The sequence below is a fragment of the Cetorhinus maximus genome, chromosome 14 (genome assembly GCF_964194155.1).
Source record: "Cetorhinus maximus chromosome 14, sCetMax3.hap1.1, whole genome shotgun sequence".
Taxonomy (NCBI): domain Eukaryota; kingdom Metazoa; phylum Chordata; class Chondrichthyes; order Lamniformes; family Cetorhinidae; genus Cetorhinus; species Cetorhinus maximus.
This window is the reverse complement of record NC_135892.1, coordinates 96,639,667-96,653,758: the sequence shown is the minus strand read 5'-3', so window position 1 is coordinate 96,653,758 and position 14,092 is coordinate 96,639,667. Positions and strand designations below refer to the sequence as shown.

General features: G+C 41.7%; 1 protein-coding gene across 1 annotated transcript in view; it reads left to right on the top strand.

Annotated features, from left to right (window-relative positions):
* The window catches only part of ryr2a (ryanodine receptor 2a (cardiac)), a 794,383-nt gene that overhangs the window by 470,622 nt on the left and 309,669 nt on the right, over positions 1–14,092 (top strand). Inside the window, exon 26 of the mRNA XM_078557297.1 lies at positions 10,908–11,055. Within this exon, the coding sequence (XP_078413423.1) occupies positions 10,908–11,055 (148 nt within the window). The remainder of the gene's footprint in view (positions 1–10,907; positions 11,056–14,092) is intronic.

Below are 14,092 nucleotides of genomic sequence, written 5' to 3'. Positions count from 1 at the left end.
ACTTGCAGAACTTTAGAGATTTACAGCACTGCGGGAAGACATTTCTCGACTCATCTTGTTTGTGCTGATTCATTGCTGTAATGTAGTCCTGTAGCTCTATTTGAAGAAGAGCAATGAGTTCTCCCTATATTCCAGCTGACATTCCTTTCACAATTATTAACACCATTATCTCATTCAAATATCTCTATTGGGCATTAGCAAAAGTATGAGTGCTTCATGAGCTTGTGGGGGGGATGGTGAAAATAAGATGCTTGACAACTGCATGGGGATTACCGGTGACCCCTATGAGAGGTCAAACTCTGCAGCTGATTCACATCTTTCATGAACGTGCTGAGTTAGAAATTTTATAGGCTGCATTTCAAGATCCTGGTGGTCCCCATTGTGTTTAAATCGACCTTGTTGCAGTTTTCTTAGAGGATCAAGATCATTGGCCAAAATGGAGATGGGAACCTTAGAAATTTAGAGCATGAGAAAGCTTTGCCATTGGCCCTGTCTCCTCTGTTGCCATGAGCTAAGACTAGGCTGGAGTGTTGCCCAACACAGACCCATGTGAATACTGGCAGTGCTGGCTCTTCCAGGCAAAGATTTTGCATTTCTCGATTCTGCCCAATTTTCTCACAACGTCCCCGTTACCAAAGATATGGAGCCATTATTTGGCTGCTTAATTGTTGGCCGTGGGGCTTTGTTTACCCAAAAATTAGGTGACATATTTGCATACATAACAGTCACTGCTCTTCAAAAGCAATCTGGTTGCTTGTAAAGGACTTTGGGTTGTCCTGAGGGTATGACAGATTTTCTTATAATTTAGTTGGAAAACTGATTAAAATAAAAAAAATCTTGCCGTAAAACGTCACTAAATCCAGAAGGTTGGACAAACAATTTAGAGAGTGTGAGTTGGGAGAATTTGAATTCAGGTTAAAAAATCTGAAATGTACAGATGGCATCAGTAAAATTGACCATGAAACTGTCAGTATATCTTAAAAGCCCAACCTGTTCACTAATGTCCTTAATGAGAAGGAAATCTGCTGCCTCCTTAGTTCTGCACCAGTATGGTTGATTCATGACTCTCTTCTGAAGTGGCCAATAAGCCACTCAGTTCTACCAAACCTGTACCAGCAGTTGAAGAAGAAGGCCCACCATCATCACCTCAGGACAATTAGTGATGGGCAATAAGAACGTAAGGACATAAGAAATTGGAGCAGGAGGAGACCATGGAGCCTGCTCTGCCATTCGATGGCTGATCTTAGGCTTCAAATCCACTTTCTCACCCATTCTCCATTTCCTTTGATTCCCTGAGAGGTCAAAATCTGTCTATCTCAGACTTAAATATATTCAATTATGAAGTATCCACAACCCTCTGGGATAGAGAATTCCAAAGATTCTCTGTACTGCCTCCAATGTAAGCCTATCCTTCCTTAAGCAGAGACCAAAACTGCACACTGTAATCCAGGAGTGGTCTCACCAACGCCCCTTATAATTGTAGCAAGACTTCTTTATTATTACATTCAAATCCACTTGCAATAAAGGCCAACATAGGAACATAGGAAATAGGAGCAGGAGTAGGCCATTCGGCTTCTTGAGCCTGCTCCGCCATTCAATTAGATCATGGCTAATCTTCTACCTTAGTACTGTTTTCCTGCACTGTCCCCATATGCCTTGATGTCTTGACTGTCTAGAAATCTATTGACCTTTGTCTTGAACATACTCAATGATGGCTATCTGGGGTAGAGAATTCCAAACATTTACCACCCTTAGAGTGAAGAAATTCCTCCTCATCTCAGTTCTTATTCTGAGACTGTGACCCCTGGTTCTAGATCTCCAGCCAGGGGAAACATCCTTCCTGCATCTCCCCTGTCGAGCCCTGTAAGAATTTTATATGTTTCAATGAGATCGCCTTTCATACTCCTAACCTTGAGAGAATACAGGTCCAGTGTCCTCAATTTCTCCGCATAGGAAAGTCCCACTATCCCAGGAATCATTCTGGTGATCCTTGGTTACAATCCCTCTATAGGAGTATATCCTTCCTTAGGTAAGGAGGCCAAAACTGTATGCAGTACTCCAGTATGTGGTCTCACCAAGGCTCTATACAACTGCAGCAAGACTTCTTTACTCACATCCTCTTGCAATAAAGGCCAACACGCCATTTGCCTTCCTAATTGCTTGCTGCATCTGCATGTTGGCTTTCAGTGACTCATGAACAAGGACACCCTAGTTCCTTTGGACACTGACACTTCCCAATCTCTCACCATTTAAGAAATGTTCTGCATTTCTGTTTTTCCTACCAAAGTGGGTAACTTTGTATTTTTTCACGTTATATTCCATCTGCCATGTTCTTGCCCGGTCATTAGCTTGGCTAAATTCCCTTAAGGAATCATTGCATCCTCCTCAAATTCACATTCCTACCTTGGTTTGTGTCATCAGCAAACTTGGAAATATCCAAATTATTGATATAAATTGTGAATAGCTGGGGCCCAAGCACTGATCCTTGTGGTACCCGACTAGTCACAGCCAGCCAACCTGAGAATGACCCATTTATCCATGCTCTCTGTTTTCTGTCTGTTAACCAATTCTCAATCCATGCCATTTGCTTTCCTAATTGCTTGCTGTACTTGCATGCTAACTTTTTAAGTTCCATGTACAAGTAAACCCAAGTCTCCCTGAACATCAACATTTACAAATTTCACCCCTTTTAAAAAATATTCTGCTTTTCTATTCTTAGCGCCAAAGTGAAGTACCTCACACTTCCCCAGGTTATAGTCCAATTGTCACCATGTTGCCCACTCACTTAACCTGTCAATATGTTTTTGCAGCCTCTTTGTGTCCTCCTCGCAGCTTGCATTCCCACCTAGCTGTGAATCGTCAGCAAACTTAGATACGTTATTCTCTGTCTCTTTGTCTAAGTCACTAATATAGATTGTAAATAGCTGAGGCTCCAGCACTGATCCTTGTGGCACTGCACTAGTCATAGCCTGCCAATTTGAAAATGATCATTTATCCCTACTCTCTGCTTCCTGTCCATTAATCAATCCTCTACCCATGCTAATGTATCACCAAAACTCCATGAGCCCTTATCTAGTGTATTAATATTTTCTGATAACTTTAGCGAATACCTTTTGGAAATTCCAGCGATAGCCATATCAGAATGAACAAGTATAATCTGGAGGAAAAGGTAAGGCAACAAGTGATTTAATTTGTGAATTAACATACAGAGCAGAGCTTACAGATCATTCTGATATTTCTCTCGAGTTTCTTTGTGCACTTCACATTTTAAATGGGGAAAATGTTGTCCCCATAAATGCATAATTTTAAAAAATATCTTTTAACCCACACTATTTTCAGATAGTTGCTTCAGAGTTAAATATTTGTCATCAATTTATTTATAAACTGAAAAAGCAACATGATCATTGTTAATTTATTTCACCCACGTTAACTTGGCAATGAATCTGTATACCATCCATCACAAAGTAAAACTGAACCCTTAGAATTAAAACCAAGGTCTGAATTTTACATTTGGTGGGCGCGCCTGATTGGTGGGCCCAGGAGCGGTCAGGAAACGGACCCCCAACCGCTACTCCACGCTGGCTGGCCAATTAACAGCCAGCCAAGGTGAAACCCACGCTTAAGAGCTCAGCGCTGCTGGGGTGGGGGTGGGAAGAGGGTGGGCGATGACATTTCCACAGGTGCGAGTGAGCGCTGCAAGACAGCTCCCTGAAGGCAGACAGCTGCCTCAAGGAGCTGCAGGCCTGAAAATGCTAAAATAAAGGTTTAAAAGCTGCAAAAAAAATGTCCAGGCATCACAATCAGGCACCTGAAAATATAGCTGATGAAACTGCTGTCCACAGATATTTATTTTACTATTATTTCATAATGGAAATTACATCCCGTCCTGGATGAGGTTTGATGAAAAATGCAAAGGTCACCTGGACGATTTGCCCGTCCGTCAACCGTTAGGTTAGATGGGCCACGAAAAATCGGAGACAGTTGCGCCATTTAATGGGCTTAATTGCCCTCTTAATTGTCGGTGGGCATGCTTCCAACTTTCGCATGCGCCTGCCGAGCGAAATATCGCGCGAGTGCGTGATGACGTTCGAACACTCGCCCGGCATCATCTCACACAATTTTATGCCCGATCGGGTTGGGTGTGCGCCTGCCTACGGGATGTAAAATTCAGCCCTGGGTTTCTTTTGGTGTATTCCCCTAACCACCAGAAAATCAGCGGAAGCTTTGGAGAAAAGTTGTAAATGGCTAAAAGCAATCAACCACACCATTTCTGATCCACCCAGCATGCGACGCATGGGTTCCCCTAGGTTTCGGTAGCTGTAGGGCTCCAGCATCATCATCATCTCCTCGGATGTCCACAATCTGAGAAAGGCCCTAAAGATAAGTCCTGACTGCTTCACGTCACGCTTGTCGAGATGCATTCTGGGCCGGCGTGTTTTCCTGCCTGCGTTACAATAAATCGGGCGCCGGGGGGGGGACAATTCCAGTTGGGCCTTACTTTGCACCCCATTACCAGGATGCAAATCGTGTCCATGCCGGCCCCCAGCGGGATTCGTCCCGTCGGATGATCTCGCTGGGATTTCACGACGTCGTGAAACCAATTTCTCCGCCTCATGCCGAATTCTCCCACCCCACCTGCCACGACGCCTGCTGCCAAAGGACCGGACGATTCCGCCCTTGGTGCCTTCCCTCACATGCTGTATTCCTAGGACCTCACAAGCAATTTTGCTGAACTAGTGTTGTTTCTCGGCAGTGTCAATGTTAGTAGTTAATCCACCACATAATTAAGTCCCCGAAGAACTGAACAGATGGCATTTCTGTCCTCCCTTAACTTTGCCCCCCTTATTTCCATGCAAAGGGAAAAACATTTTAAATTGTGGGCTGAAGTGCCGAAAGCATGAACTAACATTTATTACATGGTTTTTTTTTTTCATTGTTTCAAAGCCCTACATGAACCAATTATTGTGATTTGAAAATCTTTTCTGAAATGCAGAAAATTGTGTTTTACTAAATAAATGTTGCCTTGGCAACCACACAGCCTTCATTTTCTGTTGCAGATCGCTATTTGCATGGATCACAAATGAATAGTTGCTTAGAAACTAAGATTGTAGCCTAAACAAGAAACAGATCTCTAACTCCTTCCATTGATAAATATCTCCTGGACTCTCACAATCGCCACAGATTCCACCTTATTGCTCCAAAGTAACAAAATGATTTTTTCTTATAGATATTAGACATAAAGTAAAGAAATCTGGTAGTCTTCAGCGTATTTTAAATAAGAGAGAAGGTTCTTGGTATTCCATTCACAGCTCATGAACAGGTTGTGGTAAATCTCATGCTGCAATGTCACAAATTACACAAAAGTAGGACATATGTAACCTCTCCAAGGACGTAACTGTTGTAAGGTGGACCAGTTGCCTATTTGTAATAGAGTTGAAATGCAGGTATTTCTTGAGTGTAAACATTAAGTTTATTTACAAGATACTCAACAGCAACTACATGTGTGCTTTCAACTCCAACTCTATCTCTATACTGACTGAGAAGGTAGCCCACACTACTCTCCTATTGGTTATTACAGATCATGTGATTTTCCCTAACAAATATTATTCTTAAAGGTACATTACACACTAAATAAAACCATAATTATTATATTCCTCCCCCTTTAACTTGGCTATACATATTATATTTACAAGTACATATTTTTCAAGACAACATAATATTTACACAATATTTACTATTGGTTACTACAGATCATGTGATCTTCCTTAACAAATATTATTCTTAAAGGTACAATACACACTAAATAAAACCATAATTACTATATTCCTCCCCCTTTAACTTGGCTATACATATTATATTTACAAGTACATATTTTTCAAGACAACATAATATTTACACAATATTTACTATTGGTTACTACAGATCATGTGATCTTCCTTAACAAATATTATTCTTAAAGGTACAATACACACTAAATAAAACCATGATTACTACATGTAACCAACTACATGACAAGATTGAATTTTCAATGTATGTGGTTCATTGTTAAAATGACTGTGCTGGGTTAATGAGACTCATCACTCTAAACAACTGGAGCTAATGTATTTCTTCAATATTTCAGAAAGTAAAATGAATTCTTCAAAATTTTGTCTTTTTAATGGTTCAATTTAACTCTTAGCGGAAGAATTAATAAATTGTACATTGGCCTTGGCACAGTGATAAGACTCGCAACTGAGCTAGCAGGTTGTGGGTTCAAGCCCCATTCTGGAGATTTGAATACATAATGTGCTCTGGCACTTAAGGCAGTATTGAGCAAATGCTCCGCTTTTGGGAATGATGTATTTCAGATGAGAAGTTTAACCGACCCAATCTACCCTCTTAGGCATTATTGGAAGAAGAGCAAGGGAGTTCTCCTGTTCATCCCTCATCCATCAAAATTAAAACTAAATTTACAACAGGGACCCCATTGCAAAAGTGCTTTGTTTGTCGATAACATCTCCCAAATGCGCAACTCTACCACATAGAAGTACAAGGGCAACAGTGGCATGGGAACACTTTCGCCTCCAAGTTCCCCTCCATTCACACATCATTCTGTCTTGGGATCATGTTGTTGTTCTCTCACTGTCACTGGATCAAAATCCTGGAGCACCTTGTCTAGTGTAAGTTTTTGCAAAATTTTTACGGTGCAGAGGAGGCCATTTGGCCCATTGTGTCTGCACCGGAAAAAGGGTATTTAATAAATTCAAGACTTTGGTTTAATTTAATTGCATGCAGCCTAATTTCTGGATCCAAAATTACACCTTTAAACTGATTTAGTTAGGCAGAGATATAACTATTAGCGAAGACTCAGACACTGAATTAGCCAGTAATATCAAACTTTATTGATTAGCAAAATAAAACAACAGTACAATCATCAATAATCAAAGACTTATCAATCAACTACACACTAATCAATCAACTTACTCAATAAACTAAAACTTAGCAACTAACTAATAAGTGAATATACAGTATACTTATCAATAAAACTCTGTAAACTTTAGGCTTTCAAATGGGTGATCAATCCAAAAGAAATGGCCAACCTCGACTCTTCGTACCGACCGGGTAGCTCTCAACTGCCTTTGAAGACCACTGCAGCTTCCTTAGGATCCACGCTGACAGGGAAACTCTCATCTGCCCAGACCCAATACTACAAACATGAACTCCACCCTGACAGGGCATCTCTTGACTGTTCCTCAAGTCCTACGAACATGATCTCCGCCCTGCCAGGGAATCTGCCAACTGTCCCCGAAGACCAAAACCCATTTCTCCTCACCCGTAACCCTTTTCTCATACCCAAAAGGTGGTTGTAACTCCACCTTTCTCAATGTTGTTGGAAATAGCTAATTAGTCAATAATGTTGTAAGGGTTAATTCCATTGGTTCTGGCTAATTGCGCAAATTGCTTTAAAATTTAAAACAATGCCTTCTTTAAGCTGTGCTCCTTATCTTAATATCTTTACAAGCATCCCATTCATTGAGATCAGAACCTCGGCAGTCAAGGTCGGTTTGTTCCTGGTAGGGAAGATCCCAAGAATTCATACCTTCTCTCTTTCCCAGGCTGTGACAGCACTTTTAATTCTTAGAGATGTTAATGAAAAAATACAGAAATATAATACAATCTGACTTCTTATTGGCTATTGATTATTAATTACTTACCCTTCAATTACATTGAGGTACCCCATCTTCCTGCCTTTTAGGGTTAGTGAAAAAGTAGCATGCCCACTCTCATGCAGCTTCCACCGCCAACTGTATTATGGGGCAGAGGTGGAATTGTGCCCTTATCTGCTCCTTAATTGAGTAATTAAGGGCCTCAATAAACCTAAGGGTGGGCAGCCTAGCAGGCTCCTTACCCACTCATTCTATTATGGGGACAGGGTCTGGCGCGGACGGAGAGGCGTTGGACTAGCCACCGCCAAAAACACGCCCAGTGGGGTCATAAAATCCAGTGCAGAGTTAACATTTCAGACGAAAGGCCTTCAAGAAGGTGTCAAAGAAAGGTCCTTGACCTGAAATGCTAACTCTCTGTTTCTCGCTCCAGTGACGCTGCCAGACCTGCTGAGTATTTCCAACATTTTCTGTTTTTATTTTAAATAAATTTTATTTTTTGTTTGTCTGGCTAATCTAAATATTGCCTGAACCAAATGAACAATGGTGAGATCTCCTTTTACTTTCTTGGTGATCTCCCTATGATGTGCTCTTACTCTAGTTGAATGTACCATTCACTGTGTTTCACCATTGCTGCTCTAAAACAGGCTGTCAGGAAGAGCTGAAGAACAGCTCGGAATGATCACCTATACTTCTTGCATCGTTGTAGCAATTGCCTGTTTTCTGCCTAGTTCCCCCTTGTGTAGACATAACTGGAGTCAGGAGGATTGCTTGTGAGAAATTGTTGGTACACCGACATATTGATGCAGCACTTTGGATGCTTAGGGTTTTATAATATAAGTGTTTATCTTGTTGCTTTAGACATGAGGAGAACTCATTGCCAGTTAGCCTGACATCTGTTGTGGTGAAGGTGCTAGAATCGATCATTAAGGAAATTATAGCTGGGCCCTTAGAAAAACTCAAGATAATTGGGAAGAGTCAACATGGTTTTGTGAGTGGGAAATCATGTTTAACCAATTTATTGGAGTTCATTGAAGGAGTAACTTACGCCGTAGATAAAGGGGAGCCTACAGATGTACTGTACTTAGATTTCCAGAAGGCATTCAATGAGCTGTCACATCAAAGGTTATTGTGGAAAATAAAAGCTCATGGTGTAAGGGGTAACATGTTAGCCTGGATAGAAAATTGGCAGGCTGGGAGAAAACAGGGATTATGCATAAATGGGTCATTTTTTGTTTGGCAGAATGTAACGAGCGGAGTCCCACAGGGGTCTGTGCTGGGGCCTCAACTTTTTACAATTTATACCAATGACTTGGATGAGGGCAACAAGGGCATGGTAGCTAAATTTGCAGATGACAGAAAGATAGGTAGGAAAGTATGTCATGAAGAGGTGATAAGGAGGTTGCAGACAGATATAGAGACGCTGAGTGAATGGGCAAAAATCTGGCAGATGAAGTACAATGTGGGGAAATGTAGATCTGAATCTTATGTTCATTGGGTGTGTGCGATCGGCGGGCCTGGAAGCGGACGTGAAATGCATCTCTGCCCGTGATTAGACCCTGAACACAATTTCACGCTGGCTGGCCAATTAACAGCCAGTCAGCATGAGGCGCCTGCTGAGAAAAACTCAGCGCTGCTGGGAGGGATGGGAAGAGGACGGGCGCCAACAAAAGCGAGGGTGCAGGTAGGCATTTCTAGCGACCTCCCTGAAGGAACACAGCTGCCTCAAGAAGCAGTGGACCTGTAAGGATTCAATGATAAGAAAAAAATGCACCAAACTGCGTCTATTTAACACATTCAAGCACCTGACAGCAGAACTGAAAAACCTCAGCCCCAAGATATCTTTTTTAATTTCATCCCAGACATTTCACCCAGCCCTGGCTCAAGGTTTCAGCAAAAATGTAAAGGCCGCCTGGCTGATTGGCCCGTCCGCCAAACATAGAAGTGGACGGGCCACGTAAAATCGACCTCAATTGCTGCCTTAGCAGGCTTAACTGCCCGCTTAATTGTCAGCAGGCACGCTTCTGACTGCCGTGTTTACCCACCAAGCAAAATATCATGCGAGTGTGCGATGATGTCAGGACGTGCACCTGACATCTTTTTGTGCAATTTCATGTGCTGTTGGGTCGGGTGCAAGCCTGCAAAACCAGCATAAAGTTCTGGCTGTGAAGTTGTTCACTTTGGCAGGAAGAATAAAAAAGCAGAATATTACTTGAATGGAGAACGACTGCAGAATTCCGAGGTGCAGAATGATCCAGGTGTTCTCATGCATGAGTCACAAAAAGTTAGTATGCTGGTGCAACAAGTAATTAAAAAGGCTAATGGAATGCTATCCTTCATTACGAGGGGAATTGAACATAAAAGTAAGGATGTTATGCTTCAGTTATGCAAGGCATTGGTGAGACTGCATCTTGAACCCTGTGTACAGTTTGGGTCTCCTTATTTATTAAAGGATGTTAATGCATTCGAGGCGGTTTAGGGGAGGTTTACTGATTGATACCTGGAATGAGTGGGTTGTCTCCTGAGGAAAGGTTAGACAAACTGGGCTTGTTTTCACTGGAGTTTAGAAGAGTGAGTTGATTGAAGTACGTAAGCTCCTGAATGGCCTTGACAAGGTGGACATGGAAATAGTGTTTCCTCTTGTGGGTGAGTCCAGAACTAGGGGGCACTGTTTTAAAATTAGAGGGTGCCCTTTTAGGACAGAGATGAGGAGAATTTTTATTCTCTGAGGGTTGTGCGACTTTGGAACTCTTTGCCTCAGAAGGCGGTGGAGGCGGGGTCTTTGAATAGTTTTAAGGTGGAGGTGGATAGATTCTTGTTAGGCAAGGGGATGAAAGATTATCAGGGGTAGATGGGAATGTGGAATTAGTAATACAAACAGATCAGCCATGATCTTATTGAATGGCAGAGCAGGCTCGACGGGCCGAATGGTCTACTTCTCCTATTTCGTATGTTTGGATGTTCGTAATGCTTATCAGGCATCACATCTTAAACACAATCTCCCTGCATTAAGAACATAAGAAATAGGAGCAGGATTAGACCATATGGCCTGTTGAGCCTGTTCCGCCATTCAGTATGGTCATGGCTGATCTTTGGCTTCAACTCCACTTTCCTGTCAGTTCCCCATACCCCTGAATCACATTTGGACTACTTACTCTCTCCGACGTGAAAACGAATTACTTGGACTTACATACATGTGACCTAATCCTAAGGTTTGCTGTGCATTTTTTTGTTTTGTTTCTAAATATGTTTCTTCTGTCGCAGGATGTCAAAAATAGAAGAAACCCCCGTCTGGTTCCATATACCCTTTTGGATGAGCGCACAAAAAAATCCAACAAGGACAGTCTGCGTGAAGCAGTTCGCACGCTTTTAGGATATGGATATAATTTAGAGGCACCGGACCAGGACCATGGTACATCTCAACTTTTTTTTTGTCTTGGATTTTTTCTAAGATTATATGATAAGCGACTAATGGCTATATATTCACAGTAGAAACTAGTTGCTGAGTATTGTTACTTTTGGTCAGTGTTTTTTTTATATGACTGTTGTTGCCTCTTTCTTCACTTCTTCCTTCACTGTGCCAATCCTGAGCTGAGAAGGTGACTGGAGATTATCAGTCAGGCCTCTGCCATGCTCCCTCTTGCGCTGAATGTTAGGAGATGTCCGTGAATATGATTTTTGTTCATCATCTAGGGGGAAACATGTGCCGCCCACTTCAGGATTTCCCCCCCTCAGCAGGGTCACAATCAGCAAGTTATTACAAGAGGAATTGAAAGTGAAAGTCAGCAGATGGCTGATTGCATCAGCATTTCTACAAACTATACAGTAACTGTATATTGGATCAAATTGACCAAATGACAGATCTTCATTCAGGAACCTGTGGTGAAGCCTATTGTCCAATGGACAGTGGTAGTTTCCTTTGACACATGTTTGGCACTGATTGCACTGGCACTGGTTCTGGTCCCAAGTCCAAAATGCAACCCGCTGATTTTTTTTTTTGATTACCTCATATTTATTGAAGAAACTAAATCTCAAGTCCCCAGTGTACCACTATTCAAGCAGGCTGACGCACTTCCTGATCGTGAGATGAAAAGAGAACTTCCTAATTAGCCAAGTTAGGGAGTTAAATTGTAATTATATAGTGGTTGACAGAGAGTTTTACCCAATTTGGGCTGCCTTCCAATAGAGAGAACACATTTCAAGGAAAAATGTCCCAGCTTTTGTTTTTTTTTCACCTAATGCTGTTTAAATATTAATGAGATTAATGAATTAGTGTTCTTATACAAGGTAATATAGGGATAGAAACAGACCTTTTGTACAAGATCATAAAGAAGTAAGAGCAGGAGTAGGACATTCAGCCCTTTGAGTCTGCTTCGCCATTCAATAAGGTTATGGCTGATCTGATTATGGTCTTAGCTCCACTTTCCTGCCTGCCCCAATAACCCTTGACTCCCCTGTCAATCAAAAATCTGTCTACTTCAGTCTTGAATACATTCAATGAGTCATCGTGCACTGCTCTCCGTGGAAGAGAGTTCCATAGACTAACAACCCTCTGAGAGACTCCTTATTTTGAGCCTGTGCCCTAGTTCTAGATTGCCCCACGAAGGGAAACATCCTCTCAGCGTCTACCCTAACAAGCCCCCTCAGAATCCTATGTTTCAATAAGATCACCTTTCATTCTTCTAACTTTAATGGATAGGCCCAACCTACTCAACCTTTCCTTATCCCAAGCCTATTCCACCACTCTATTAGATCATGGCTGACCTGTACCTTAACTCTATTGACACTCCCTTGATTCATAACCCTTGACCACAGAGACCAGCAAAAATCTATTAGTCTTAATCCTGAAAATTTCAATTGACCCTACATCCAAAGTCATTTTGGTGAGATAATTCCAGATTTCCATTACCCTTTGTGTGAATAAATACTTCCTGATTTAATCGTGCCCCCTTGTTGTGAATTCCCCCACCAGTGTAAATAGTATCTGCCCAGTGGAATTATTTAATCATTCTAAGCATCTGAATTGATGACCTTTCAGCCTTCCAAATTCAAGGAAGTAACAGCCAAGTTTCTGCAACCTGTCCTCAGCATTTAACCCATTAAGCCCCGATATCATTCTAGTGAATCTGCACTACATCCCTTCCAAGGCCAATATGTCCTCCCTATGGTGCAGTGCCCAAAACAATGCCTACTCCAGATGGGTTCTGACCAAGGCCATTTCCAACTGAATCATAACTTCTGCCCCTTTGTAATCCAGTCCTCGGAAGTAAAGGTCAACATTACATTCACCATTTTGATTTTTTTTTGTACCTGTGTATTAACATTTAGTGATTTGTGTGCATGGACATGCAAGAAGATCTAAATTAGAGGAAGCAGTACTTTATTTTAAAGAGTATCATCTTTCACAGTAAGGAGAGATGTATCAATCAAAAATTAGAGAAATACTTAGTCATACAGATTTAGTTTCTCCTTTGTCTTTTGATAATGGGTCAGAAGGAAAAAATACAAATATTGAAATTGTAGTAAGTAGAACTTATTACATGGTAGGACAGAAAAGTTCAAAGTAATCTGAGATGAAAGGGAATAGCTTTCAGAAGGAAACTACTTTGCATGCTCCCTAAAAGCAGATTGCCAATGGAGAAATAGCAGGGAATAAGGCATTTAAAAATACATATTAGCTGTTAAGGACAGTAGGACCATGTGCATTTTCCAGAGCAATCAGTTCCTCTGCCCTTAACTTGAGATGTTAATGTGCAGGAAACAGAAGTATGTTTGTAATTGGAACTGCTGTGCTGATCAATTTGCAGAGTGGTAACACAATAATTACACAATTTGTCAAATCTGATTCCAGCATATAGAAACAGAGAACGCTGGAAATACTCAGCAAGTCTGGCAGCACCTGTGGAGAGAGAAACAGAACGAAAACCCATTCATTTACACAGAGTTAAAACGGGGCCTAACGGGCTGAATAGTACACGGCATGTGGGCACGTGGAAGAGGCCGGCATTCAGACTTCTGAGCCCGCCATCCAGAGACACCACACAAAGCTTCAGTTTGGCTGATTAAGAGTGCTGGGTGGGTTCCGAGCCGCAGATTGATAGTATCCCGGCTAATCAGAGCAGTAGGACGGGATATCCGGCGTTGCAGCTCAATGGCCGTGACCTGGATTGAGGTCACGGCCTGTAATTTAAAAGGCCGCTCTGGCCTCTTTAGCAGGACAATGCAGAAATGAACCCCTCTGCATGAAGTCTCAGGTTCTTCAATTATGAGTTTAAGTCAGTATACAATTACATCTTCCACAAAGCATTCCAGCAGCCAAACACTGAACAGCCAAGACCTAACTCTGTCCTCAGACAACTGATCATTACAGCTTGCCTGATGAAAAAACAGGAAATACGGCTGGCGTAAATCCCATTCTGAAAGGCATTTTATTCCATTCTGCTTCATAT